The following is a 27,742-nucleotide window of genomic DNA, read 5'->3' on the forward strand; positions in this document are numbered from 1 at the left end:
CTTTTTTTCTGTCACTCTGTTATTTGAATATGTTAAAGCAATCTTTGTCAGTCTCATAATACCTCATCTGGAGCAACTCACATATTGAAAGTAAAGCTGAGTGTCACTGCTACTGGAACACAAGCTCGGTTAAACTTGTTTGAGTGTGCCACAAAGTTAATACAATGAGTAACTCTTACCTTCTTCGTGGGGTCCTCCTGGAGTTTGGAGAAGAAGAAGGAAACAAGATGAACAGCCAACATCTTGACGTACAATGCACACCACCATGAAAACTCCTTCGAGGTCAGTTGGTTTGAGTTTGTGTTTGTATTTCAGGGCTCGATGCAACTGCATCGACTTGAATGAAATTATGGAAACGTGTCAGTGTGTACCCATACTAAGATGCAGAAAGGCTTTTTCCCCTCCCACCTGATGGTCTTATTCTGTTCTCACCGACTGAGTCCACTGAGCAGCGACCAGCCTCTGCACTATCTCAATGATTAACAACAAGCCAAACCCCTTTCTACCATCATGTCATTCTCTCTCTCTCGTTCTGTGCCTGTCTTGTTCCATTGTAACTTCACATCAAAGTTTTGGTTGGTTTATGCAGACTGCCATTCAATAATGTGACCCACCTTTAAACATTGATTTTAGCCTTTAGTTTGAGTTAGCTTTTATGTGTCATAACTGTTTAATTAGGGTGTGTGGCACACAAAAACCAAAAACTTAGACAGTTAAAACAATAGATTTTTATTTACTGATGTCATCACTTTAAATATACAACCAGGAAAAAATATGGCCTCTCATCTGTATACGGACACTAAGGGTTGCACTTAATTCAATCTATTCAAAATGTAAACTGTATGCTCACAGAAAATATTCATTAGAGAGAGTTGAAAGTGAATGCTTCAGGTATTCCCAAGTGAGCTGGATATATACTCTCGTGCTGTTCTGAAGTTCGACATTTGACTCCACTGCATGAACTGAGCAAAGCTTATTCCAGACCTGCATAACACACACGCAGTGCATTTTCAACAATTTCTGGTCACAAAAGAATACTTATAAAATAACATTTATGAGAGTGTGACCTTTTCTGAAACATTATTTGCTAAACAATGTTTCTTGTCAGTTTAAGCTGTGGGCAAATCTCCCATCATGATCCATGACAATGGTTTATTTCTTGTAGGCCAAAACTCAGGTCAGTAAAGTTTGGTGTTGGGCCAACTTGTCTCTTTTAAAGTAGGTTCCAAGGTTATTCTGTGAGTTATTTTATTCCCCCACTGAAAAGGAAGAATCTCTGACCAGGTACCTGATCCTTCCCAGTAGTTCACAGGATCCTGTACAGGAAACTGTATCCATTACTGGTTACAGTTTGTACATTTGTAGGTTGGAAGAAAACACATTAAGTGAGCTTTTAGCACAGACAAAAATGTAGACTACATGACGGCCATAATGACGCAGTATTGTGGTGTACACGTCAGGCCATAAAACACTGCTGCTGTGTTCAAACTACATGTTGGTGTTGTACAGCTCAAGCTAAAAGCTTTTTACGAGCCTTCCAGAGCCTTCCTAACTTCAAGCAAACCACAAGATATTATCCAAGGCTTATATCAGTCATCAGTCATCTCCATGGGAACAGTAATGACCTTGAGCAAACATTAATACATTGTTGTTTTCCTCTTCATTTCTTCTTCTTTTTCTTTTTCCCTTTGTTGTTATTATTGTGTTGTTCGGTATTGGGTTGGTGCTTGGTCGAATCCTGTTTTTGATCTGTGGACCACTCCCTCTGCAGCTGCCGGAGCAAATCAGGAGTCAACAGCCCGTCTCTTACCAGCCGACTAGCCAGAGAGCTGTCCATCATCACTCCTGAGCCCCTCTGTCCCCTTTGACCTCTGCTGCCAGTCAGATAATTGCTATCTGCAGTTCCACTGTTCCCACTTGTTTGTCCACGCCTGCTGCCCTGTGTCTGTGGTGGGTTAGTAATAGTTGGGTCAGTGGCTCTGATGAGACGGGTGATATTTCGGACGCCCTGTTGGATGATATCGTCCAGCTGTTGCTGTATTTCTCGAACCGAGGCAGTGTCTGGAAACATGTCCATGAAACGGTAGCTACAGACAGACAGACAGACATCAACAGCAACAATTAGGGTGGTAAGCAGTCATTAACAGAGCTGCCTGTAAAAATAAAATGTTATAACATAAAAAGAGTTTGGAGGAAGAGATATGATGATGATGATGATGATGATGATGATGATGATGATGATGATGATGATGATGATGATGATGATGATGATGATGATGATGATGATGATGATGATGATGATGATAATAAGACTTATTTCATTAATCAAGGTATAATCTAATTAACTGCACTATGTCTCTGCACATAAACAAAACCTTCTGATAATAATCCCAATTAAATGACATGTAAAATAAGTGGAAACAGTAAAAAAAAAAAAAAAACAACAACAAACAAACAAAAAAAAAAAAACATTACCTTAACCAGAGGTAAAGATCCAACACATCGTGAACAGCTTCCAAGTGAACCAGGTCTTTGATGTTTTTGGGATGAGCCAGAGGCCAGCTGATGTGGCGACAGACCCAGTCAAAAGTCAGGGGTTCATCCCGACTGAACTGACGTGCAAACTGAAAGAGAAAGAAAGAGCACAAAGCTGTAAGTATGCACAGCTTAACAATCGAGCAAATGGAAAGACAGATGATGAAACTTCATCTTGAACAGTATCATAATATTACCACTAATATTAATACAATTATAAGAAATAAAGGATCGTAATTCAGAAACTATTACCATTTCCATTAATTAGTGTTTTCACTGAAGTAAACTAATGAAACACTTTGCACTTACATCATACACTGCTTAACCACTCTTTCGAGCAGAGAGGAGCTTTCATGGCTCACATAAACACCAATATCTAAAACGTAGCCCTGAATCTCAAAGGTCACTTGTTGAGGATTTTATTCTGGAGCTAATCTTGTTTTATCAGTGTGATATAACAATAAAATGAGAGCGTATAGTACACTGCCTATAAAAAATATTTTTTTACAACATTGACTCACTGAATCAGTTTCTGTTGTCTGAAGTGATTCAGGAAAACTGAGCGAGATAACTACAGATCCAATGTTTTGTTAGGTCTCTCACTGACCCCAACAAACCCAGTCACGCACTATTAATAAATTATTGTTACTTTTCACCTCAGTGTTGCTACTGCCCATTAGCCTTCTCTTCTGTCCTGGCCTCTCTCCATTTACCTCCTTAAATCTAATGCCTCCTTCCCTTGTTAACTTCTACTCATCCTTACCTTAAGGAAGGAAGTGCATACAAAGGGTTGTTTCTTATTGATGGGAGCAGTACAGAAGACGTAGCGTGACCTCAGGTTGAGTGGGATATGCTGAATCATATCAGCCAGAAACTTGAAGTCATCAATGTTGCAAACAAAATACAGACCATCCACCTGAGAGAGGCTGACAAATATGTCCTGAAAGAAGAGACGGAGAGAGCATTCACAAAGATTGTTAGGATGAGAGGATGAGTCTACAGTGGACACATGACAAACTAGGTCAATTTCATGAATTTCAAATATTTATCAGGACCCAAGTACTGTGGATAAAACCATCAAAATTTCAAAATCAACAGAGTGCTCTTTTAAAGCCCAGAAATGTAGCTAAAAGCTGGAAGAAATCTACTTATGGGGTTGCTACTTGCTGTCGCAATCATGTTTAATAAAGGTGTGAGGGTAAATAAGTAGACAGCTGTACTCACAACAAGGTTGGATAGGGTAGCATCAGGTAGATGATAGGCAAACATCTCTATCTGCTCTGCTGTCGGATGGAGACCTGCAGTCTGAGACAGAGGAGGAGAGATAAACATCCAGTGCAGCTGTGTGTGTGTGTGTGTGTGTGTGTGTGTGTGTGTGTGTGTGTGTGTGTGTATGAATGATCACCTCTATGGGCTCTACTGTGTGGCTGAGTATTTCCTTCAGGACAGGCAGATCATCTCTGTGCATGGTGGTAACTTCTCCCTCTTTAAACTTGGAGGAGAACCTGTGAGAGGTGACAGAGGAAACTGGTTTGACAGAATCTCACTTGTGAGTGTTGTATCCTCTCTCCCACCTTTAACCCTCCGGAGTGGCGAGAATATTAGCAGAAATGAGACTAACCTCCCTGCACGGCCAGCGATCTGCAGAGCCTGTGATGTGCTGATGGTCTCCATCTGTTTTTCCCCCTTCTCGTTAACATTAGGCTTTACCAGACTGTTGAAGATGATACGTTTTATACTCCTATAGAGAGAGAGTGGGAGATATACAGGTAAATGGATAGATATGAGCTGAGTTGATGGAATCGACACAATTTCTTAATATAAATTAGACGCTGCCACTGTAGCCTCTATGTGTAGTAGTGTGTATGCTGAACATGCCAGCAAACAACAGAAAAAATTGAAAAGGGTAAAGGTTGAAAGTTTCCCAGTGACTCTTTTAGATAAATATCAGAAATACAACATGGAGTCAGATATTATATCTGCATGTAATGGCTTTTTTTTTTTTTTTTTTACATTTTTTAATTATTTTTGTTCAAAAATAAGATTTAGAAAAGACCTCGGTATTATTACAGTGTGTATGATGCTACTTACAGGTTAAGGCCCATTCCAATGGCATCTGTAGCAACCAGGATCTTGCAGGTGTCATCGGGGTCATTGAACTTCTTGGCCTGTGACAACTTGGTGCCTGTAAACCACAGAACAAAAAACCTTTGTAATGACAAAAGTCTGTAACGATGGTTTGTAAATCATTTATGAATAACATGGTTTTTTGTTTTTATAATGGTTTTTTGTTGCAGTGTTAAGCTGCAAGTTGACGAGTTTAAATCTTCTCAAGGACAACTTGCGCACTCACCTGGAGGTAAGCTCCCATAAATGACAGCACATTCTAGTCCTCTGGCCTCGATCTGTCTGCTTATGGAATAGATGTCATTTTTACTGAAGCAGACAATACAATCTCCTGGTCTCAGGTTGTCTAATGTCTCCACAGCCTGATCCAAGACTGAGAATGGAGTTAAACGCTGGTAGGTGTGAACCTTAAGAGAAATGAAGGGACAGAGAAAGTTAAGAGGAAAGTGAGCGGTGCCCCAAAAACAGATTTGGACAAAAGCAGCCAAACTCTCCCTGATATACTACATGCTACAGCCTCACCTCCACCTCCTCTCCAGTGGTGTACATTAGCTCTCTGACAAAGTCTATGGCTGCAGGTTCTCCACACACATGGATTTCCTCTGCACAGAGACCTACACAATTACAAAGAGAAGAAGAAGAGAAGTCAGCTGCAGGTTGAGGTTGGAAACATCATCATTCAAAACAAACGATAAAGTCATAGATACAAGCGAAAAAAGAAAAATCACATGATAAAGCTGTGCACACTTGGTTTGTCAGAGGTTAAAATGCCTAAAGATGCTGTGTGCCAGAACATAACAAATGTTCAGCAATGTTCATCATCGTTAATTACCATCACAAATATTAAGTGTGAGTTTTTTAGGTGAATAGTAAATGAATCAGAGGGAACAAGACAGTGCAACAGGTCTTCTGTGTGTTTTGACTGTATGTTTTTGAGTATGTGTTACAAACCCAGCAGTGCTCTGGTCCAGGCCCAGCCTCTGGAAGGATCTCTGATCATCTGAATTTCATCAATCACTGCCACTTCATCTACAGACAAAAAAAACAAAACAATTCTGTGTTAAATATTCTAGGTGACATAAAAAAACATTAAAAAAACAAAACAAAACAAAACCAAAAAAAAAACAACAACACATATGCTTGATCAGAATGTCTGGATTTTGGCTGATGACATTCATTGAAAATGTGACAGAATCACATGAAAAACAAACAAATGAGTCACTGGTCAATAAATACCTCTGGATCAATTTAAGGGTAGTTACAAAGTGCATGCATCTGGGCGTCAATGATTTCAGCCATAACACAAAAACTCGAAACACCTTATTTTCACGGCTAAGATAAATTTCATTCATTTTTGTGTGATTAAAAGATAAGTCTTTTCATTTCTAGGACTAATTTGAAAAGAGACAATAGTCAAGGTTTAAACATGATTACAACTGTTTTTGATCAAAGCCAATGTCATCTAATGAGATACAATTCAATGCGCTGTCCTGCAGAGCAATGCAGTTTTCTTGTAATATTGATGCTACTGTGCAGTAATGTTTGAGTGTGTTATGTTTACTCACAAGGTGTGGTAACACTGCACATCTCAATGGTGCACGCCACATGATCAGCTGCTCGACCCTCCAAGTCCACGAAGGTCCTCTCCTCCCCTGTAACCAAGTCACATGGCACACCCTGGGAGCACAGACACAGACACAGACACAGACAGACAGACAGACAGACAGACAGACAGACAGACAGACAGACAGACAGACAGACAGACACACACACACACACACACACACACACACAAAGGGCAGCAGTTATAAGTATTGTATGGTGAGGAAGAGTTACAAGTTGGCACCTTAAGAATACATACAGAGATGGGAGATAGAAAAGACAGGACGAATACAGTTAGATAACAACAGAATATTAAGAAAGAGTGCTGCACCAATTTAGCAGCGCACTCCCTTAACATTGCTGAATTCACAAACTGACTCAGAGATATTGCCTTTTTTATTCCATCTATTCTTCTTGTCAAAACCTGGAGCCTACATTATCACTGATGAAACTCGACTGCCGGCAGTCCAGTCAGAGTTTCAGGTGTCACAGTTTATCAGATTTCGTACAGCTCCCTCTTGAGTCGCTAAAGGCTTTATGCATGGTACTGCCTAAGACTCATAAAAAGGGATTTGGCTGTGTAAAAACAGTCAACAATAATCAGTGGAGACGCACAGCACTGTTGCTCTTCTCGAAGATCTCATGGGCCAGTAGCTTCAGAGGGCCACAATAGACTCCTGACTTAGCACTCAGGTAGCGCTGAATGGCGTGGTAGGTTTTACCACTGTTAGTGGGACCAGCGTGGAAAATCACTTTCCTCTGGATGGCACGAGCCTCAGGGTACCTGGTGAACACACAAACAAAGAGATACTATAACCACAAGTGCAAGTTATGACACATGCAAACAGGTACAGACTGAAACCTAGATCCACTTTAATGGAAGTAAAGGTATAAACCACTGTGGGTGCCAGAGTTAAATCCAGTATGAGATGTATTAACAGCACCTGGATCTCTAACACATACCAGTTGGCAGGGACTCTGAGGTCTGAGATCTTTCGCAGGTCATCTATACAGTCCAGCATGGGAAAGATTTGCTTGGCATGACGCATGAAGTATGGGTAGACGTCATCTATGTGACCTTGAGAGCAGCAGAAACGAAAGCTAATTAAACCATAAGTTAATTAACCATCCACATTAAACCTTTAATTAGTTACTCCTGACACACACATCTGGAGGCTTTATTAAAAACTGACAAACCTGCTCCACAGCAGATGTCGCTGAGGATGATGTGCAGATCAGCAGGAAGTGCTGACGATTCCAGGGCATACTTCCTGAAGCTGATGAAGGCCTGGTGGAACAGACGAGCTGTGTACACACACACAGACGCAAAAGACGTATTAGGGTGCAAGATCTGCAGAAGAGGTCACTTTAAAAAAAACAGGTTGGTTCATTAAGCTGACATCAGCAACAATAACCTCACATGAGGTGACTGCAGCTTTCAGCACTAGATGTCGAGACCTCAATGCATGATGGGAAACCCTGGCTTTCCACTGAATTGAGATCTTGCTGTCGACTTGATCACTTTTATCCAAATTTGTCACTTTCTGTTTAATTCTAATGACCTTGATTTTCTTAGTCTTCATTTTTTACTATGCAGGTCTACTGTGCGAATAGAATAAACGTGGTCTGGTTGATAACAACCTTTATTGGCCCAAAGAAACTGCATACGTTCATTCTGAAAAAAAAAAAAAAAAAACCTTCTGGTAACAAGTGGGACATGAAGAGTTTTAAAATAATGTCAGTACGGACTGAGGTTACACTCCAATGATCTAGTTATGCCTGATAGATCATTGAAAGAAACGTAGATCTTGTATTAATAAGGTTTATTTTTCATCTCCTGCCTGTATCTGTGTGTAAATTTGAGAATATTTTCATGACTGAATGACATTGGGGGGACTTTCTTTATGTAGTTTGTATGTTCTCCCCGTGTCTGTGTGGGCATTATAAAAGCCTGTGGTCTTTTGACCAAAACATTTATTAAATAAACAGTTATTGGTGACTGAGATGTAGACAGATTAGACAAATAAATACCATTTTGACTGACACTGTATTGACAACTGTACAATGATCAACAGTTCATTGGACAGTTTATTTCCTCACCATCCAGGCCATGATCTGCTGCCAGCTTCTGCATCTCCTTCTTCTTATAAAAGCGGTTCAAAACTTTCAGAAGATCATCTGAATCACAGACACAAAGAGCGGAGAGAAACTTGCATTAATAAAAACACCAGGAAATTACTTTCATGATAATAATCCAGAGATGACACAGGCACCAAACACACAGAATAATACTGTAACAGCCGGAGCAGTATAAGTACATTAGGTGCTGTTATTTACTTACAAGTACATTTACTGACCTTTGTCGAGCGGCTGGCTCAGCTCTAACCCTACACTCCCATCTGCCGCAGACTCCGCCTTCAGAGAAACAGGGACGAACAGAGAAGTGTCCGGGGCTTTTGGGGGAGAGCTGTTAGATGAAGTATTTCTGCTGCAAACCGCAGAACCAGCCTGGGGTTGTTTATGTATCAAACCAGACCCAGACACATGGAAGCCGCCGGCGGTGATGCGAGTAGTCCGGCTGTTAATGTGGCGCTGAAGCCGAGAAAACACAGACACACACCGGTTTACTGACATAGTGACACCCCGGAGTTTGCACCTTCTCTGGGCTACACACGAAACCCGTGTTACTGTCGCTCCATGCTGCTCAGCAGGTGTAAATACGTAGATTACACCAACCAGCAGTTACAGCAAAGGACGGTCAACACATTTCTCTTCCGGCTAACACAACGTGGGACAGGACCACTCTCTGCGTAGCTGCCCGCAAATAAGCCTGTAGTAAAATAAGACAGAAAATTGCTTGTATTCAAAACGTAACGAGAGCTTCTTAGTTACATGACATGGATGTTACATGAGTGACAATGACAAATGTTTGTCAGATAAATTAATATGATCCAAGATTAATTTTGTCAAGAACGAATTATAAACAGGCAAAATGCTGGGGCTTCTCTATAACTGAACCCGAAGATTGTATACACAACAGAGATGATTATCTCGTCCTTTAAAAAATGTCCCTGAAAAGCGACTTAAACGATCTTTGGAGGTTTCCAATGGCATGCATTCACTTAAGCTAACTCTTCAAACTTATTTGTCCCTTGAAAAAGAAAACTGGATGGCGACTAAGGCGTATTTATGTTGGGTAAATTATATCAGTTAATTAAAAAAAAAAAAAAAAAACATGACATAAAATGAGTGTACACCATTTCATATCCACCTTTCTAGTATAACTCAACACAAATATTGAAACAATTATCATAATAGTATTTCCTTTCTCTGTTGGCATGCACATGCACCAGAGTTACAGAAATAATGAAATCATAACCTTAAATCCACCACAACTTCAACCTCCCCCTCTCTCACAGAAATGTTTGACGAGCCAGAAAGAAAATGTCAATGAAATTTAAAAATTACATTTTTTATAACTTTGTAGTTATGCTTTGTAGTTCAGATCTTCTTACATGATAATCTAAGTGCCGTTTCAAAGCTTTCACACAGACTTCAAGTTGGATAACTAATGCATTTTGTGGTCTTGAATGTTAAGTGTCCTGCCATTGTGAAGAAAACTGACAGATGTCACCATCTGCATCAATATCACAGTTCAACGTCTGACACTATTCTCTTGTTTGGTGTACAATATACAATGAAATATACTTGTTAACAATAAAGACCTGAATGTCTTCTGACATTGTTTTTAAAAGAGTGTTGTTCACAAAATATTCAGTATAAATTTGCTTTATTCACCATTCATGTAAGCTATATATTTGGGTTTGGTGTGTATATATATACACACACACGTGCACGCACGCATGCACGCGCACGCACGCACACACGCACGCACGCACGCACACACACACACACACACACACACGTGACATGATTAGGCATTGTGTAAAGATTAACATGCAGTAAATATGACAGGGGCAGACAGTTTTGGCATTTAAGTGTTTTTCATTACCTTGAAAGGTATTTAAAGTACATCAAACATACCCTACCTGTACAGTGTTCAGAAAGACAGAAAATATATCTGACAGGCAGAGAGAAACAAAGTGTTACTTGCAAATAAATTACACTGTTCCCGGACAAAGAGGGAGACCAAAATGCAAGGTCAACACTCATGTGAAGGAACAAAGCAAAACTAAACCATAACTTTAAGAGTAGTAGATCTGAGTGTTCAGACATTTAAGAAAAGAAACATATGACATGGCAGCATGACTTGCACATTAAAGAGACAAAAAGCAACAAAATATTGCTCTTAGCAAGTCCAATTAAAATAAGTAGTGATATATTAATGACAGTATAATTTCCATTACAGACACAGGAGATCTCTGAGGTGAACTCGTCCTTGAGGGATGTTTCATTTCAGCTTCCATGCTCCTTTGTACAAAGTTAAGCATCAGAGGGAAAAGTGCAAAACTGGCCACAGATCAGAGCTTAAAGGCAAATTGACCCTACAACACAGGACTGGCAACATCACCCAACTGTGTGTGTATGAGTGTGTCTTTAAAGCAGGACCTACACTGCCGGTCTGAGCATCACAGTGGAACATTGTTGGATTTTACAGTATACTGATACTGCATTCCTTCCAGTGCTTACAATAGCAGACATGAGCCATTTATTACATTAGTATTCTAAATATACCGAAACAAGAGGCAAAAAAAGACACAGCCTATGAAAAACAGGATGAAACTGACAAGAACAGTGGATCTACTGTCAGCTGATCAAGGCCAGTATCATTTCAGTTTTCCATTGAATCATTCAAAATGTAAAAAGAAGATGTCACACGTGGCGATGACAGAAAATCAGTTTTCAGGTAAAAGTAACCAAACAACTTCTCCAACTTACAACTTTTATAAGCTTTGAAATTTAGAGATTGAAGATGATCTATATCTTACACTGACTGATCAATGTGCTGATGTGATAGTGAGCTGGACACAGGAACTTAAAGGGTCAGTTCACTCAAATTACCAGTAAACATATCTTCTATTTAGCCATACAGTTTAAATTTGCAGACATTCTGAGATCTCTTTCTCAGATTTCTTCCTCCATCCAAATAAAATGGAACAGAGTGGAATTACAGCATTGGGGCTCAAATCACTGAAATTTAATTCCCCTGTTCTACCACCGTAACGTTTTTTTTGTAATTTTGGTAAGCTGACCCTTAAAATAATTTTGAACAACAAACAATAACTGGTTTCCATTCTTCAAGATTAGTCATAAATAAACAGCACCTTAAAGATTAAACACAATGCAGCATGCTAAAGACATATGTTGAAATTTGAAGGCAATCCTGTAGTAACCTGTCAGACCCCATCAGTGAAAACTGCATCAAATATTCATCTTAACAAGAGACTGAAATGTTGTATTAAGCTCATGAATCTTTAATGAGAGGAGAATTTGAATGTATGATTAGAGCTGCAACGACTAGTTCATTCACTCAAATTTAATGGCAACCTTTTTGATGATCAATTAATTGTTTCTGTAATTTTGTTAGGAAAAACTTTTATTTCATTTAATACAAGCTTTTGCTGCGTTTCTCTCTATTACGTAATGTATATTGGGTATTCTGACCAGTTTTAGACTGATGGTCAGACAAAAGATGTCACCGTTGTGCCCGTGGTGACAGTCTATACACTAAACAAATCAATAATGAAAATAATGGTGTTGCAGCTCCAGATGATTTTAATTTATTTATATAATTGTATGTAATAAATGGCTTTGTATGACTTGTATGTAATGAAAAGTGGGCTGAAACAGGAAACATATAAGAGTGGAATGTAATTTCATTTTTACAAACCAGCCACATTTGAAGATGAAATATGGGGTCAAATTTACGTTAAGATGGACATTTGTTGCACTAATTCTTCAGTTAAGTAGACATTTTAGAGCAGTCTGTGGACTGTCGCTACATATCTAACAAAAACAGCAAGATGGATGAACGAGAGCACAGCTGCATCACCGTATTGCAAACTCAAGTATTGTGTATAGATAGCTCATCAACTCATAGCTTTGCCTCTCATGTCCTTTGCTCAAGCTAATCCCCATGTGACTTAAAGACTTTTAACCACCTGCTAGCCCACCCAGTTTCAGGAAACCGTCATTTTGTAGGAGGTTGGGAGGGGGGATGTCAGAGAATGTCCAGGATATGTGCTGTCCAAACATGCAACCAAAACAAGCTCCTGTCGCGATGAATGGTGTGGTGGTCGTGTGTAGCCGTCTCCTCTCCTCCGTTTTCGTTCCTGTTTTATTACGCCTTCAGCGAACTGCGACTGTATGGCTTCACTTGTGTGTGCTTGGGTGTGTGTTCTTAGTCTGAGGTGCCAGGATCAAGTAGGCTGCCTCACTGTTCTTTACTACGGTTGATTTGTTTTGCACTCTTGCTTTGACATTTAGCATTCAGCAGACTTGTGCATCTGTATGCAAATGAGTTTCAGTCCTGGGGGAGACAGTGCTGTTGGTAGGACAGCTCAGATCTGAAGCTGTGAAGTGGTGAGGGGGAGGGTGCGGGTGTCTGAAGGTATATTATGTGTACTCATGTATACAGACATTGCTCAGTCCAGGGAGACAGTGGGGCAGCCTGTGTCTGTCTGTGGGGCAGTCTGTGTGTATTTTCAGTTCATAGTGTCACCCTCACATCTCTGGCTGCTCTGCATTAACTGGCTGGGTTCGGGGCTCAGGCGACTCGTAGCGTTGATGGAAGTTTCTTTTCCTCAGCTTCTCTGGGGCTTTTCTCCACAAAACAATCTCCTACACACAGAGGCAAAGGGATAAAAGCAGTGAAAAGTACAATATTCCCAATTTAAAATCTGGTGTTAGACAGGTAGCCTTCTTGTAAACATTCAGTATTTCTTACCAAAACAGTCTGTGTACCCTTGATGTTTAACAAACACATTAAAGGCATTTCCTTCTGCATAAAAGATTTGCAAAGCTGATTTGGTTTAATATTTTGAATCACTGTTTACATCTATGTTTGTTTGGTAGCAGTTTTCCCCCTTACTGTGTTTCTTAGTCATTGCTGCCTTTCTTGGCGCAGTGCTGCCACCAACTGTTGATCAGTAGAACAGTGTGAAACCAAAACAGTCATCATTGTGCATTTGCACAATACAAGAAAAGGTGACCCACTTGTAAAACCTTGCTCTATAATTCTGCTACTGTTTAAAACCTCCACAGGAGTTAGAAATGGAATCACCGTTGTAATCAACTTGTCATAGACAGAAATAAACTGAATATCAAAAAACACATGGTAATTCTGCTGCTGCAGCCCTGCACATCTGTGACAGAAAAGGTAATAGCAAAGCACCATGACATGTTTATTAATGCCACAAATGGAAAACTATACAAAGTGGCCAGAGAGACTATGTATATTTGTGTAGGTAAGAAGCAATATATCCATGTACAATTTCACAAATGTTCTGCTGGATTATGTATCACAGCCTGTCTGAAAGAGCGATCGATTAAAGTGTATGTAGACTGTCTTATCTTGCTGTAATCAACAGGTTTAATAGAGACTTCACAGTATAAACTACAGTTTTTAACACCAGTGCTATTATAATTCGGCTATTTGGTACCAACAAAATAAGCTTTAATGGGTATCCATTGCCAAAAATGAAGGATAAAATTAACCATATTTTAATCTCTACAAAAACAAGATTAGATAAGAGACTATGTAAACAAGACTAAAAATATATAGTGAAACAGACACAACTTGGCTGTATTATCCACGTGTGTCTCAGTGTGCTGTAGAAACATACAGACACTTGCTCACTGATGTAGAATGTCACCTCTGTGTGTGCAAGTGTGTTACCTGTTGTTTAAAGTATCTTCTGTCCTCTTCATCCACCAGCACCAGATTAAGGAAGTAGCGCACGGAGAACTTCTTGTTGACATCCCTCATGGTGGGTGTTAAGTCATATCCTGTAAGGAAACAGAAGATGTGATAGGCTGTCACTCACACTTAAAGTAAAAACATGTCTATTTAAATGTTTTAATAAGAGATAAGTTAACAGGGAAACTGACCCCCTGGTGATATGAGGGTACATTATATCAGCTCTTACCTGCCAGGAACAGTCTGATGGGGATTGATTCTCCTTTAACTGGAGCTCCATCCATGATCTCATACTTTGCAACCGTCTCTGTCTCAGTGGTAGTACTGGGACCTAAAAAGGAGGACAAACAGTTTCATTAAGCGAAGAGACTAAAATAAGGCAAAGTGGAGCAAAGATGACAAGTTTTTTTTTTTTTACTGGGACACAACAAGTCTTCAAAAGAATAAACAACTGCAGCATGTTACAGCTAGAGAAACTTCAAATGTGATGAACTACAAAGTCAGCAGAGTGATGCTGCTGGTCCATACACACTTGCCACCTGGCTACCCTGGATTCTTACCGATGCCTGTTATCTCCTTCTTGATGAGCTGTAACTCCATGTGTTGGATCTTGATCCTGACCAGCAGGAAGTAGATCTTCCCAACAATCACATCCTTCAGGTGGTATCTGGAAACGAGAAACATCAAGAGATGCTGCTCAAAACTGATGAAGGTCAGGTCTTACTTGGAATTGAGGTTTTATATGGCAGCAAAAACAAATTCAACAGAGAAATTTAAACAATATAGATCTCACTTGGATTTGTTGTATTCAAACTCAATGTGAAGACAGTCTTCTATGCCAACTTCCATCTTGATCGAGTTGTTGACATCTGGGTAGGTGGCTAACTGGTGGACAATTAACTCGTATTCCTTCACTAAGTCAGACAGACGACGAACTATTGTCACTCTGAGGAAATACCTGCAAGAAGAACACACAGACACCACAAGCTTTGAGAGCCAGATGAAAACAATGCAGAACATGCTGTTCTCCAAAGGTAATGCTCCAGTGTATCAATCTGTGACAACCATATCAAATCTACATGAAAAGGCAGGAAATTGAATGAATTGAAATTTTGTAGGCTTTATTTTTTCTCTTCTACATGTGCACGTACCTAACTCAAAGAGAACTATTATGATTAGTCCATTCAACTTTTGTCAGAACTGGGCTGTTTTTAATATATACTATTAATAATATACTGTTTCAACTATTACTTTAATTGTCCATGAATAAACTTATTATCTTAAATGATCAATGTATTTCCTGTAATAAATATTAATAACACTATGATATTAATATAATAATTGTAATCCGAGCAAGAATAACAGCAATATATTCGCTGATCTCCACTTTATCTTATTTACCCCTCCAGTGGGGTAACAGTACAAGAGGGGCTAGAGAAAGGCTACCCTGCAAACTGTTTGCTGCTCTAAGACTGAACCTGGTTACTTGACACCAAAGTTCCCTGCCCATCAAAACACTAAGAGACATGAGTTCAAAGTCACATACATAATATACACATTAATAACATAAGAGAAGCTGCACTTTGCCTCATGTTAAACTGAACTGTGAGTATACCTTAGCCTGACGTTCGCTCCAGTATAGGACTCATAGGGCTTCTCCACCTGCATGAACTCAAAGTCGTAGCTTCTGTTCTGGGTGAGTTCTCCAGGTAGAGCCAACTCTTTCACCAAGTCCACAAACTCATGGGTGTTACTCTTATCAGAGAACAGTTCTGAAATACAGCAGAGTAGAGTTTAGAGTTAAAGCAGGTCTGGTTGGTGTTTTAAATCAAAACAGTTTGAACTTATCAGAAAAGGAAATTGTCTCTTAAATTTCAAAAAAGCTTTATGTCAAGTTGATTCCATTGTCTCTCAGCACATTGCCTGCCCCTACTGTTAATATAGCTGGAGGAGGTTCTGCTCTACTACTGCAGGCTGCACATGACAACCACATGCTCTGCTAAACCTTTCAGTCACGTGAGAAAATCCTATTGTTGAAAAGTATTTTTCTAACTATAAAGCCCAATGGACTCAGTTAGCATTCTAAATTTTCATGGAGCCAGTTCGAAAAGGAAATTTAAAGGTTAGTGTTTAACAGAATATACCCATATGTGAATATATCAATATGATTAGGTTAGTCTATCATATCTATAAATATCAGTTATGTTTTCACACCTCTTCTGAAAGACAAAGAAATAGAGTGAGAACAGAGAGATAATGATAGATGCACCACTTTAACAATGCTCACCTATCTGTCCAACAAACTCGATGCGGATGCCCTGATGCTCAAGTCGCTTTCCTCCCTGCTTCACATTTAGATTCACCTGGAGAGGAAAAACTGATGAGCTCAAGTATGAACCAAAAAGCAGTCACTCTCAGTGATACAAAACAAAATCACCAATTTACAACTATATTTTACTACATATTACTTTGACAAAGCAAAACTAGAATATGTTCTCTTTACAGAACACAAAGAATATGTATTTCCAACAAGAGCAATCCCTTCTTACTACATATTACATACTGCTCGTACTGTATTTATACACATTCTTGTTGAGTGTTGATACAAGCCTGAGCAGGTTAAACTCTTCAGAAGAACTGATGACAGAAGGCAAACAGCCAATCAGGTAAAAATGACAGGTCAAAGTAATATTGAATAGACCCCAATATTACTTAATAAAGCTGATATATCTGCTGATACATTTGTAGATCCTAAACAAAGCTGCTTTACTTCCTCTGAAATTCAGAGGACATACATCAAAACAATCTTAGTTTCCCAATGGACTCAGGTCAAGAGAAAATCCCAAAATAGACAGGGCCCAGAATGTGCTGACTGAGTTCTGTTAACTAATACATAAAATTATAGTATTTGCACCATGCTCCATTTGTGTAGGATCCCATTACTAAACCTCATGGAGCTCTGCACTCTGCTTTACCTTGCCAGATACAGACTCTCCGTCATAGAAAAGGTAGTGTTTCTCCACTTTCCCATCTTCTGTCTTCAACTCGGCTGTCTTTCTGCTCTCTGCATCGTTCAGCAGTACATCTATCTCACATACCGGCCCAAACAAACCTCCTAGGAAACTCTGAAAAAACAAAATACATCACAGACAACAATATAATACATATGTAAACATAAAAATAAAAAAGGTTAACTAGCTGGTGGGCTAAATAATAATTTTACTAAGCCTTTGCTGTATATACAGTAAATTAGAAAAGCTCCTTGCTATATTAATCCATGACTGGAAAATCCATGCTAAAAATGACACATGGCTATCTTGATCTAAGAGGTTGAAATACTATATCACAGTTTTCATATTACTTAATAAATTACAAATGACTTAATAAATGTGACAAGAATGAAGCCGACTCTTAGTTTAAAGCCACAACCATCTATTAGTGACTGAACTGAATTCAACAGAGTTTGTTTAAACACATCTCTGTGATTAATACTGCCCGCTGTGTGCACATAAATGGCACTAACATTAGTGCCATTTGGGTGGGCCCTGAACACAATCATAGTCTGAGGTTATAATCGTGTAAATCCTATTAACCTCACTTCCTTGTCCATGGTCAGGGAGAAAGATAACATCTGTCATGTCCTCACTAATTCAATCACTTATCACAGCTACACAGCCACATTATTTCCCCCCTGAGCCGGAACAAAGTCACAAACACATGCTTCAACGAGTCTGGAGGAGCAACCCCAATCATGAAGATGTCAGGAGAGACCAGTCATAGTTCAATTCATCTCATCCCATGACAAGATGCATCTGTAACAGGCTCTTAATAGAAAGCCCCAAAATAAACTTACAGAGAAAAAACATGGTAAACACTATAAGGCTGCATCAAACTCTGTGCAGTTTGGTCTTTGGCTAATTAAACCAATAAGCCACCATTTTAAAAACTTGCATGTGCTTTAGTTATAAAACCATTTATGTAATTTCAGGAGTTGTTGATGTGTTTTAACATTACCTTGTAACACAACAACTTCACACCACATCGAGCTAAGCTGCAACGTCAGCCACTATCGACATGTACTTAAGCATTTAAATACCATCAACATAAACAAGCTGCAAATTCCTCAATCATTAGCTAATTGTACTATTAGTAAGCACTGTTATTAGCCATAACCACAGCTGCTAAGCCGCTGGCTAGCCAAAACAGCGGGGCCGGCCTTGTAACGTTACTGATGCTAATTGGGCCGACCCAGCTAGCTTTCCTGTCAGCTTTAAACATTAAGCAGCTGCTGTCAGCCGAAGCTGGGAGCCCGTGATAACATTGGGGTTTTTGAGAATAAACATCCAAATTCACTTCAGCGTAGTCCGAATAGTTGATGCTTGGTTTAACACTCACCATCTCGGCCGTCTGGACAGTCAAAGCTAACAGCTAGCCCCGCTCCGTTTAGCCAGTCTGCCTGAACCAGGAGGTAGTATCGAGGCTTACTGTCATGTGACCCGGGTCATGTGTGTGTGTGTGGGCGGGGGCGGGGTGGGGAAGCACCCACCAACACCCATAGGACCACAGGACAGGGGCAAACTCTTCTCATTATGATTATCTTAAAAATTATCAAGTGTGCTGCTGCTGTCCTAAAACTTGAATGTCCCAAGTCACAGTCACCGATAATAACAAACTGTGCACACTAATGTCTGAGTATTTAAGATTAGTACTACATTATGTATATATTCTTGTTTTTCTTCCTGTTAATAGAAAAAAAACAGATTCATAAAGTCAAATTCTTTTAAAATTCTGTCCAAAAATGTTGTTTCTCGACAATGACATAGTTACAAAGCATAAAAACATGTTGTTAGCAAGTGTGAAATTCAAGAGAAGATCACCTCAACTTCTTTCTCCAAACATGAGACACAAAAATTGCCCCAGTTGACTGAAGAGCATGATTGACAGTTAGCAGGACAGAGTAGTTAGGAAACACTGAAAACACTACTGAATAAAGTTGTTATAAATCCTTTATTAATAGAAGTATATCAAATGGAAATGACAACACAGACCATGTTGAAATGCATGCATGTGCATAATACATTTTGTATGGGTTTCAGCTCACAGTGGTTAAGATTGCATTAATCTGTTCCTGAGGGGTTTGGGTTAGCAAGATCCTCTTGTTCAACCTTGCAGACCAGAAGTTTACAAGACGGGCTGCATAACCCTCCTGGGTAAGTGTAAAGTGTCACAACATTTCAGACAAATGGGATCAAATAGTATAAATAAGTCTTTGTTTTCGTGTGTCTTTAAGGAACACATAGCTCCACAATATGTTCGAAACAACATCTCCAAGGTAAGCAACGGATGGACAATGGTGTCAACTTATTGCACTGGTATTTACAATTATTTGAAATCATATTTCAAATTTTATATTATACAGCATATTTCAACTTATACATCTCTTCAACAAGAAAGCACAAATATAGGTCACTATGCATTTGAACTAAATTTAAGCGTGTATATGTCTCGCTTTTACTTTGGCAGATACTTTAACTTTGGCAGATACTTTTACATTGTTTACAGTTGTTGAAGAAAATAATTCCAGTCAATAGTACAGAGAATACAAAATATATATTTGGCCTTTATCAGTCTCTGAGCGACCAAGTTTTTCCACCAAGATTTTCTCTATTATCTGAATGGACAGGGTAGAAATAAAATAGAGGCTAGCCTTGTGTATGTGTGTGTGTCTTTCAGTGGGTGGATGTTCAGTCTACAGCTGCAGAAGGTGGTCGTCTTTCAACTCCTGCTCTGCTGGTGTTGCCTCACCAACCAGAGACCTGCTGGGGATAAACCGCCTCATGCCCCTCATATCTCCACCTGCAAGCAGAAAAACAAGGACAGATCAGACTATGTGGAGCAGAAAAAAAGGGGGGCCCTTGACATGAAGACAGAAGTGGAAAACTAAAATTACCTGTCTGTATGTCCATGTCTCCAGAGCCTGTCTCACTTTCAGCAGCCCCAAAGGCCTGGTCCGCCATGATTACACCTCCAGATGCAGAGCCTTCGTAAATACCAGAACCTTCTTCAGACAGAAAGACCCCAGGTGACTCCCCCTCTTCACTGGTCATTGGCATTTCTTCCTCTTCCATCTCTTCTTCCTCTTCCATCTCTTCTTCCTCTTCCATCTCTTCTTCCTCTTCCTCATCCTCCTCTCTCTGTGGACTTTCATCCTCCACAGGCTCTGCCTCTCTGGAAACAGAATGAGAGTCGGACATTGAGAAATGTTGATGTAGCTGTCTGTTTGACAAAATTGTCTAGCATCATCACCTGAGAAAATAACACTCAGTCACCCCACCACACTGAACACTGCATCAGCTTTGCTCTATTTAAGAACTTACGGAAAGTTTCATATTTCAGCTTTAAAGATCCCCACCACACATATAAAAATACCTTAAATAACAACTTGTCTGTGATATGGTTCTTCCACAGAAACTTCCCTGCTACTATTATACTACAACTACTACTACAACAACTACTAGAGGTGCTAGAGGTTTTAAGTTTGTTTAAAGTGAGCACAGAGAAACTTTCAGTAAATGAATGTGAAATCTTCTGGCGCACAAACTTCACTCTGCACCGTTCCAATAACAATAAGCAAAAACATTAGGTGGACTTTAAGGGGAGAGGATTGGGTGTTGCTTTGCTTATGTTTTTTCAGACTAATGATACTATTCATGTTGAGGGTATTACTCCAAAACTGGTCAGAGGCGTATTTAGTGTTTTGAGCTTTTGGTTTTTTACTTTCAAACAATTAACAGGAGCGGGTAGATGTGTAGGATAAAATTGTTGGGACACAATTTAGAAGATGATGTCACTGGTTTAAGAATCCTCCACACCCATGGTCCTCCTACAGAAGTCTTTTCACTTGTTTTTCAACATGTCTGACCCTTTAATATGTTTATTGGTTCATTAGGTTTTTTTCCAACATAGCATAACTTAACTTCAACAAGAAGATGGCCTTTAAACATCAATACTTATCAGGCCCTGATACTCCTCATGACCTGCTACTGCTGATGGTTTTTAAAATAAAACTGGAAGCCAAGTGGATCTCTTGGTTTTTAAGATAATCAAGGCTTACAGAAATAGCATAACCTTAACCTAGGTCGCTAAGAATATTTTGCTCTGTAGACAGAATTTCTTTAAAAGGTTGTTGAAATAAATGAGTCAAAGTAAGAAATCACAGTTTAATTACTCAGTTACTGTGTCCCCTTTATATGTAATCTGGTATTTCTCAAACTTGAGTATCAGAGCAGTGCGGCACATACTTAGACACAAAACAATAGACCAGAAGCAGCAGCCCACCAGGCGTCATAGCCCACTTCCTCTCAACACTTCCCTCTGGCTTCCTGTTGAAGGCGAGCTGCAAAAGAGAGGGCTGCTGCTGAGGCCCTGATGTTCTTTAGCAAGCTCAAAGTAATGATGGAGGCCAGATAAGACTCACAGACTAACAACTCAGACATTAATAATCTTCTTTTCACCGTTTTTTTTGATCAGACAGAATAATATCATATGATCGGAGCGGCTCAGTAGAGTAGCATTCAGCATGCAGTACATGTATGTAGTATGGCTCATTGATACCAAAACAAATATCTCTGTCATCCACTATTTCTAAGTCTTGTTGCACACATCTGATCCAGAAAATATGCTTTAGATGTGATGTGTGATCTGAGTTTTTCTGTGGAAACCTTGTTATACAACAGTTAACTGAGTTGTTATTTATATAATGCTGCAGCTCATTAAACATGTTTAAACACTGTGTGATTTCAAAGACATCGAGGGTGAACTGAGGCTGGGTAAAATATGATTTGAGGTCTTCATTTCTGAAAACTTTCCTTTTTCAAAAATAACACATCATTAACTGATAGGATCAATGTCAGTTAAGAGGAACTCTAAAAGAGGAAATTGAGGGCCAAGACCAAGACTGTGATACAGTCTTTCTCAGCAGTCACACACATATTAGAACCTAAATTCTTTTACATGTACCATATGTGGCAAACACACACCCTCACACACACACATACACACACATGCAGTTCCTTACTGGCTCATTAATTCCAGAAAGTCACTGCTTTGAAGTTTAACTAAATGGAACAATCTGAGCCAAGAGTCTAAATAAATGAACACATAACTCCCTCACAACTCATACTTCTTCCAAAAGAAGACCTAGATGGGGTTTAAGTACTGATTTGATAGGTCAAAAAAAAGTTCAACTTTAACAACAGGGCAGCAGAGGCTGCTGCTTTGACATACAATTATTATTTTTACAGACAAATGAACTGTTGTCATCATAAGCTGAAACACTTGGAAGTGGCAAACATTTGATGCTTTACTATTTAAGGCAGAAGCATGAAAATATGTGAATGTCTTAAAAAATGGCAATGGAGAATTATTTATGGCTTATTGATTTTTGCAACAATCCAGCTTGAAGCTTATGTTGACAACTTCATGGCAGTTAAGGAAATATGAGCTCTGCTAAATGCCATCTATTTTTTCAAGTTTATACAAAAACTTGCCATGAAAAATAAACTTTAAAGTTTATAATTTGAATGTGGCCCTGATAATAAATGTGGTTCACTCCCTTAAACATTGCTTAAGCACCTTCCCTTTAGGATTCGAGTTAAAATCTGCAACTATTAATCAAAACTCAATTAGAAATGTCTTAATTCACAAACTTTTTTTGTTCAAGGGCACAAAGGAGTGGTATCTATGTCTGCACTGGTAGAACTCACAGAGAGTCAACAGCAGAGAGTCATGAGAGACACGATGACATGCAGTACAGAGAGTGAGGCTGGTCATATTAAAACCAGAGACGCCATCATTACATGCACATGAGCTAACAAAACATCTATGAGATTTACATTTTCAAAAGCAGATCAGCATACATGCTGTATATGTATATGCACAACATAGAATAAGAGCAAAATGTTACAGAAACATAAAGGTAAGTCATGCAGTGAGTGAATTCGCACCCACATCATTCAGACTGTCTCTGCAAGATCCCCTGAAATGAAAACACTCCCTCTTTACTAGCGTTTTCAGTACACAGAGCTAAAGTATGCATCCACAAGACACTTTGAGCTAACCAGTCCCTTCCCCACGCACACACACACAGACACACACCAGCATTAAGAGCAAATGTATGGGGGTTCATATATTGATATCTGTGGCCAAAATGAAGATTTCATTTTTATTCTACTCTTTGCAGCTTGTTCAATACAAAAAGTTTGTAAGTATATTTCAGTTTTTAGTATATCACACCTCTAATTTCATCATTTTCCACATTATACATCTTTTAATGATGAGCATTCATAAATGTACCTTAAAATTATCTGGATAAAGTTTGAATAATTTAATAATTAAAAAAAACTGGATATACTGAAATAATCTGGACAACATCATCCTTTTGTGCTGAGAAAGTAATAACATTTCTCCCAGTCATTCTAAACTATTAGGAAGTAAAACAAAATTGGCCACAGATCAACATCCACTGCTTTAACTTTTATTTATTCCTTATTCTGTGCTCTGGCACAATGTGAAATAGACCAAGATCTCTTCAGGTCCTTCTTATTCCAGCTCTAACTTCTCTTTTCTAACCCTCTCTCTGTTTACCCCTCTGTCTTTCTTTGTCCCTCCATGTTGTCTCCTATTTTGGCTTTTCTTGGCCTCCTACCTCACACTTACACATTCTCTCTCAAACACACAACACACACATATACACAGAGATACAGCCAGATAGAGGTTGTGTTGCTGGAGTTGTGTTAACCAAAATAAGAGACCCAAAGCAGAATCAGCATTTCTATATCTAAAGTCTGCATTTATCTGACAGTAGTATACTAAAATATCACAGAAGTGGTTGTTTTGTTTTTCCGGATTCAATTTAACATTGAAGTGAACTCTCTGCTACCAAGACACCCTCGCCTTACTCTGAGCAACTCACGGAGCAAATAAACCACCACATCCTAAGCTTGTAGGCTATCTAGGAGATAAACACAACTCATGAGTACATACAGATACTGTGCAGCTGAAGCAGGCAGTTTGGCTGGTAGGTCTGGATTCCATGCCATCTCTGAACTTTGCTGAGTCACACAGTTGGCCTGGTCACCCACAGGGTTACATCTCACAAACTTATACACAGCAGTCCTTGGCGCTCCTGGAGAGAGAGAAAGTGTTCAATGTTCAATTTACAGTTTGTGTCATGTTGTTTTTATGCAACAATTCACTTCAGTCAGTGTGTTCTTGACCAACATCTGGTTGCTCATCTGGATCAGTTTAGCGCCACAACTGAGGTTTAATAGTTCTATGTTTGGAGAGTTTCAGGAGATTACAACATTATTCTGCAACAGGTTAAAGTAACGGTTGGCCTTGTGGCCTTCAGAGCTCTTCATTCTCTTCAGTAATGTGTCAGATTAGGAAGTTACAGAATCTAAACGTTTTCTCAACACATCGCAGGAAGTTGATCATAGAGCTCATCTGATGCTAAAAGCACAAAGAGTTCTTTTCCACTAACACCCTGTGTAAAGAAACTCCCTGACTGCTTCATTGCTACAGCAAACAAGATAGCATATATCCCACTGCTGCATTCCCAATTGCCCTACCGGGAACAAATAAAGTAATTGATTGATTGATTGATTGATTGATATATATGTATTGGCCGTCCTTCTATGTAAGGCGCAATTCATGTAAGACTAAATTCATATTAATCATCTGATCATGAGATTTCATATGTTAAGTGATTGATATGGGCATTCTGTGGATTTATCTCTGCTACATCACACAAAAGTTGTACAAGTTCTTTGCGAAACTCCCTGTTTCCTCTTTTGTCCACACTGTTGAGCTCTCAGTATTGTTTAAAACTTATAAACCACTTTTAAAAAGTTTCACTTTTGGGGACGAAGATGGTTGGTGTCCTGTGACAAGGAGAGTCAGTTAAAAAATTAGTAGGCCTAATATGCAGTAATGATAATATCTTGACAGAGTGTAGGTTTGATGTCATGTGACTGTGGGCCTCTAGCTTTTGGGTTTGTGTGTTATTTGACCCTAAGATGAAATAAGATGTCATGCTGTGCTTCCTAATCTTCATTCTGCTCATTTTTATTTGACAGATTTAACTAGATTTAGCTGTTGTTCTTATTTTGGCGAGTTGCATAGTAATTGGCAAAATCTAGAAGAACCACAACAAAGTATACCGGACTTTTGTCATGTCTTTAAAAAGAGATATTAAACTAGTCTAAATTATGACAAAGTCTTATTAGTGACCTAAAGATCCAGAAAAAACAATTTAGTACCGGGTACCCACTACTCAAAAGTTTTAGAACACCTCAACTTTTCAGATGCTATTTAAATCTATTAGTGTCTTGTCTCAGTGTTTCTTAAAACAAAGCATAGAAAAATAAATAATCATAGATTTTAAAATCATGGAATGTTTTTGTTGAACTAAATTTATTCTACATTTGTGACTCATTGAGCAACCGAAGATGCTCAATGCATTCTTTCTGTAAAGGAAATCAAATGTTGTTCACCCCAGGTTTCCACAGATCTGTTGCCCTTGTAGTTTGCTTTTCTTTCACCTTCTGTCCATTTCACCCCAAACCAGCTCATTGAGGTTTGAGTCTGGAGACTTTTCTTCTAATGTGTTGGCTCATTGTCTTGCTGTAGGATGAGCCCCTGACCAATCAGTCCTTTGTTACTTGTCTTATTCTCACCATACAATACAACAGTAAAGTACAACTTCCTGGAATAGATTATTGCCCTAATAATGCATTAGACTAGGGTGTAGTAACAGTTTCAACACGGTCTTTGTACAGACAGAGGGTTTGCAAGTGATCAACAAAATTTGTACATTTCAAGGGTTCAATTACTTTCATTTCCATGGAAAAGCTGTAAGTTAACCAATCCCTAAAAAAGACCTGATGATCTTTCAGCAGTTGGTGACCGAAAGTTGTTGTTTCTTTAACTATTTCCTATTTACCGCTCACCCACTCTGTATACTTGAACTTGTGATATTTCAATAAAAACTGGAAAATCGAGGTGTTCTAAAACTTTATTACTCAGTAAAAGCACATCACAATATTGCTATTTTTCATTTGGCCTGTTACAGGCTTTCCCCATGTCGTCTCCTTCCTCTACTTTGAAAAAAGGACACTAACCTATTTGTATCATCGTAGGAGTCCAAAACCCCCCAAAAAAACCCCTTACATGTACACAGATCTCAACAAGTCATATCGAAACGTAATTGGCGGGGGGGGGGGGGGGGGGGGATACTGAAACGCCTTTGCTCTTTCCGATTTTAAATTTTTCTAAACCAGACAGGGGTTTCTCAAATATTTCCCCACGATAAACCTTAACCATCAGTTCTTCTTAAACATTTGATGGCAAAGAACACACAAGTTCAGCTTCAGGTTTTATGAAGGTGAGAATGTAAGCAGTCTCCCTACAGGTGGGAGGATGTTGAGCCGACATCAGCCCAACAACCAGGACAGAGAAAACTGACAATAACCACTGTACCATATGAGTCAGTTGCTGTCGGGAACCCCATTATGATGACACACAAAGTCAAATACCAGTAAGGTGGAAAAACAGCAACAGCAGCTCCTAATTTGGAGCCTATAGGAGGACAGTCGCTGTGTGGATGACACGCACTGAACTGTTGGGAAGTGAAATGATAACCTGTCTAAATAAAGTCCGAGTAAAATCTGCCGTTACCTGTGCACTTCGTGATAATACACTGTCGACTTACCCTTTCCGTTATGCAAGGCGAGGCAGGAGATAAAGAGTAGCGGGATCAGTTTCATCCTCAAAAACGTGTCTCTCTCTTTTAACAAAACAACAGAATATGAAGGAACCCCTTCCAGATATGAAGCTTCTCTCCGAGGTGAAGCAGAATAAAAGTGTGAATTGCCTCAGAGTCAAACTCCCCCTTGTCAAGGCTCAGCCCTCCGAGTGCGTCACGGTTTTCTTCTGGTTTCCTCCTGGTGCAGAAAGCGGCCGAACATCCTCAGTGGAAACTTTTGCGCTCGCTGCCTCTACTATCCGATATCAGGTCGGGGGTTTGCGTAACTGCGCACCCGGACTGAGGAAATACCAGAAGATAGCATTTTACAGATTCAATCTGTACTTCTGATAACACAGGAAGCGCCAATTTGTCTTAATTGTTTTTGAGGGTTTCTGCCTCTAGGATTCACGTTGCTCTCCGACTCTGTCCGTGCGTGGAGGAGCTGTCCCGCAGGTGAAGCAGCCCCCGTGAGTGGGTGTTGATGAACCAGGAGTCAGTCCACGTCCCCAGCTCTCCTCTCCTGAGAGACCCGCAGAGATACATCAGTATGTGTGATATCAGCCACTGGACTGTAGTGCAGGCCTTTGTGCGTCTGTGCCTGTTTTTCATTGCTGTGTGATGTGTGTCTTTAATGTGTCTCCACATGTCCTGTGGAGACACATTATGCCCCATTACGTTTCAGAGAGAAACACTGCACTTTGTTCTGCACTTGTGTGCCTTTATTTACCAGCTGTAGCCATGTGCTACCTTGCAAAAACATTATACATATAAAATATACGGTCAGCTGGAAT

The 27,742-nt window shown here is 39.4% G+C and overlaps 4 protein-coding genes across 5 annotated transcripts in view; all 4 read right to left on the minus strand.

Annotated features, from left to right (window-relative positions):
- LOC139627405 (hexokinase-1) overlaps nt 1-443 on the minus strand; it is a 37,144-nt gene extending 36,701 nt beyond the window's left edge. For both annotated transcript variants that reach the window (XM_071488127.1, XM_071488128.1), the window contains exon 1: nt 180-443. In XM_071488127.1, the coding sequence (XP_071344228.1) occupies nt 180-242 (63 nt within the window). In that variant the 5' untranslated portion in view covers nt 243-443. The remainder of the gene's footprint in view (nt 1-179) is intronic.
- A 262-nt stretch (nt 444-705) lies between these two features.
- supv3l1 (SUV3-like helicase) lies at nt 706-9,054 on the minus strand. Its single transcript, XM_071488132.1, has 16 exons — nt 8,622-9,054; nt 8,365-8,442; nt 7,462-7,569; nt 7,228-7,342; nt 6,880-7,048; nt 6,228-6,339; nt 5,614-5,691; nt 5,185-5,276; nt 4,889-5,069; nt 4,627-4,720; nt 4,157-4,276; nt 3,941-4,040; nt 3,760-3,840; nt 3,299-3,475; nt 2,476-2,624; nt 706-2,087 (listed from the first exon to the last, which is right to left on the minus strand). The coding sequence occupies exons 1-16, from the start codon at nt 8,896-8,898 to the stop codon at nt 1,661-1,663; spliced, it is 2,358 nt and encodes a 785-aa protein (XP_071344233.1). The 5' UTR covers nt 8,899-9,054; the 3' UTR covers nt 706-1,660.
- A 983-nt stretch (nt 9,055-10,037) lies between these two features.
- Nucleotides 10,038-18,655, minus strand: vps26a (VPS26, retromer complex component A). The gene is made up of 9 exons (XM_071488972.1): nt 18,539-18,655; nt 17,119-17,268; nt 16,431-16,506; nt 15,759-15,915; nt 14,937-15,101; nt 14,704-14,810; nt 14,373-14,474; nt 14,123-14,232; nt 10,038-13,065 (listed from the first exon to the last, which is right to left on the minus strand). Exons 1-9 carry the CDS (start codon nt 18,539-18,541, stop codon nt 12,949-12,951), a joined length of 987 nt encoding a protein of 328 aa, XP_071345073.1. The 5' UTR covers nt 18,542-18,655; the 3' UTR covers nt 10,038-12,948.
- A 476-nt stretch (nt 18,656-19,131) lies between these two features.
- Nucleotides 19,132-27,522, minus strand: srgn (serglycin). Its single transcript, XM_071488968.1, has 4 exons — nt 26,916-27,522; nt 24,188-24,329; nt 20,094-20,371; nt 19,132-19,999 (listed from the first exon to the last, which is right to left on the minus strand). Exons 1-4 carry the CDS (start codon nt 26,968-26,970, stop codon nt 19,893-19,895), a joined length of 582 nt encoding a protein of 193 aa, XP_071345069.1. The 5' UTR covers nt 26,971-27,522; the 3' UTR covers nt 19,132-19,892.
- Between the last annotated feature and the right edge of the window lie 220 nt (nt 27,523-27,742).

The sequence above is a fragment of the Trachinotus anak genome, unplaced genomic scaffold (assembly GCF_046630095.1).
Source record: "Trachinotus anak isolate AG129_WGS33_773 ecotype Australia unplaced genomic scaffold, CSIRO_AGI_Tana_v1 ptg000011l, whole genome shotgun sequence".
Taxonomy (NCBI): domain Eukaryota; kingdom Metazoa; phylum Chordata; class Actinopteri; order Carangiformes; family Carangidae; genus Trachinotus; species Trachinotus anak.

Coding starts and splice junctions, on each gene's coding strand:
- supv3l1 (XM_071488132.1), bottom strand. CDS start 8,898: ATGTCAGTAAACCGGTGTGTGTCTGTGTTTTCTCGGCTTCAGCGCCAC. Junction 7,570..8,364: donor AGCAGATCATGGCCTGGATG/GTGAGGAAATAA, acceptor GTGTGTACACAG/CTCGTCTGTTCCACCAGGCC. Junction 5,692..6,227: donor GTGCAGTGTTACCACACCTT/GTGAGTAAACAT, acceptor TTTTGTCTGTAG/ATGAAGTGGCAGTGATTGAT.
- vps26a (XM_071488972.1), bottom strand. Junction 16,507..17,118: donor GAGAGTCTGTATCTGGCAAG/GTAAAGCAGAGT, acceptor TTTCCTCTCCAG/GTGAATCTAAATGTGAAGCA. Junction 14,233..14,372: donor CATCAGACTGTTCCTGGCAG/GTAAGAGCTGAT, acceptor GTTTCCTTACAG/GATATGACTTAACACCCACC.
- srgn (XM_071488968.1), bottom strand. CDS start 26,970: ATGAAACTGATCCCGCTACTCTTTATCTCCTGCCTCGCCTTGCATAAC. Junction 20,372..24,187: donor GCTTCAGCTGCACAGTATCT/GTATGTACTCAT, acceptor TTCTGTTTCCAG/AGAGGCAGAGCCTGTGGAGG. Junction 20,000..20,093: donor AGACATGGACATACAGACAG/GTAATTTTAGTT, acceptor TTCTGCTTGCAG/GTGGAGATATGAGGGGCATG.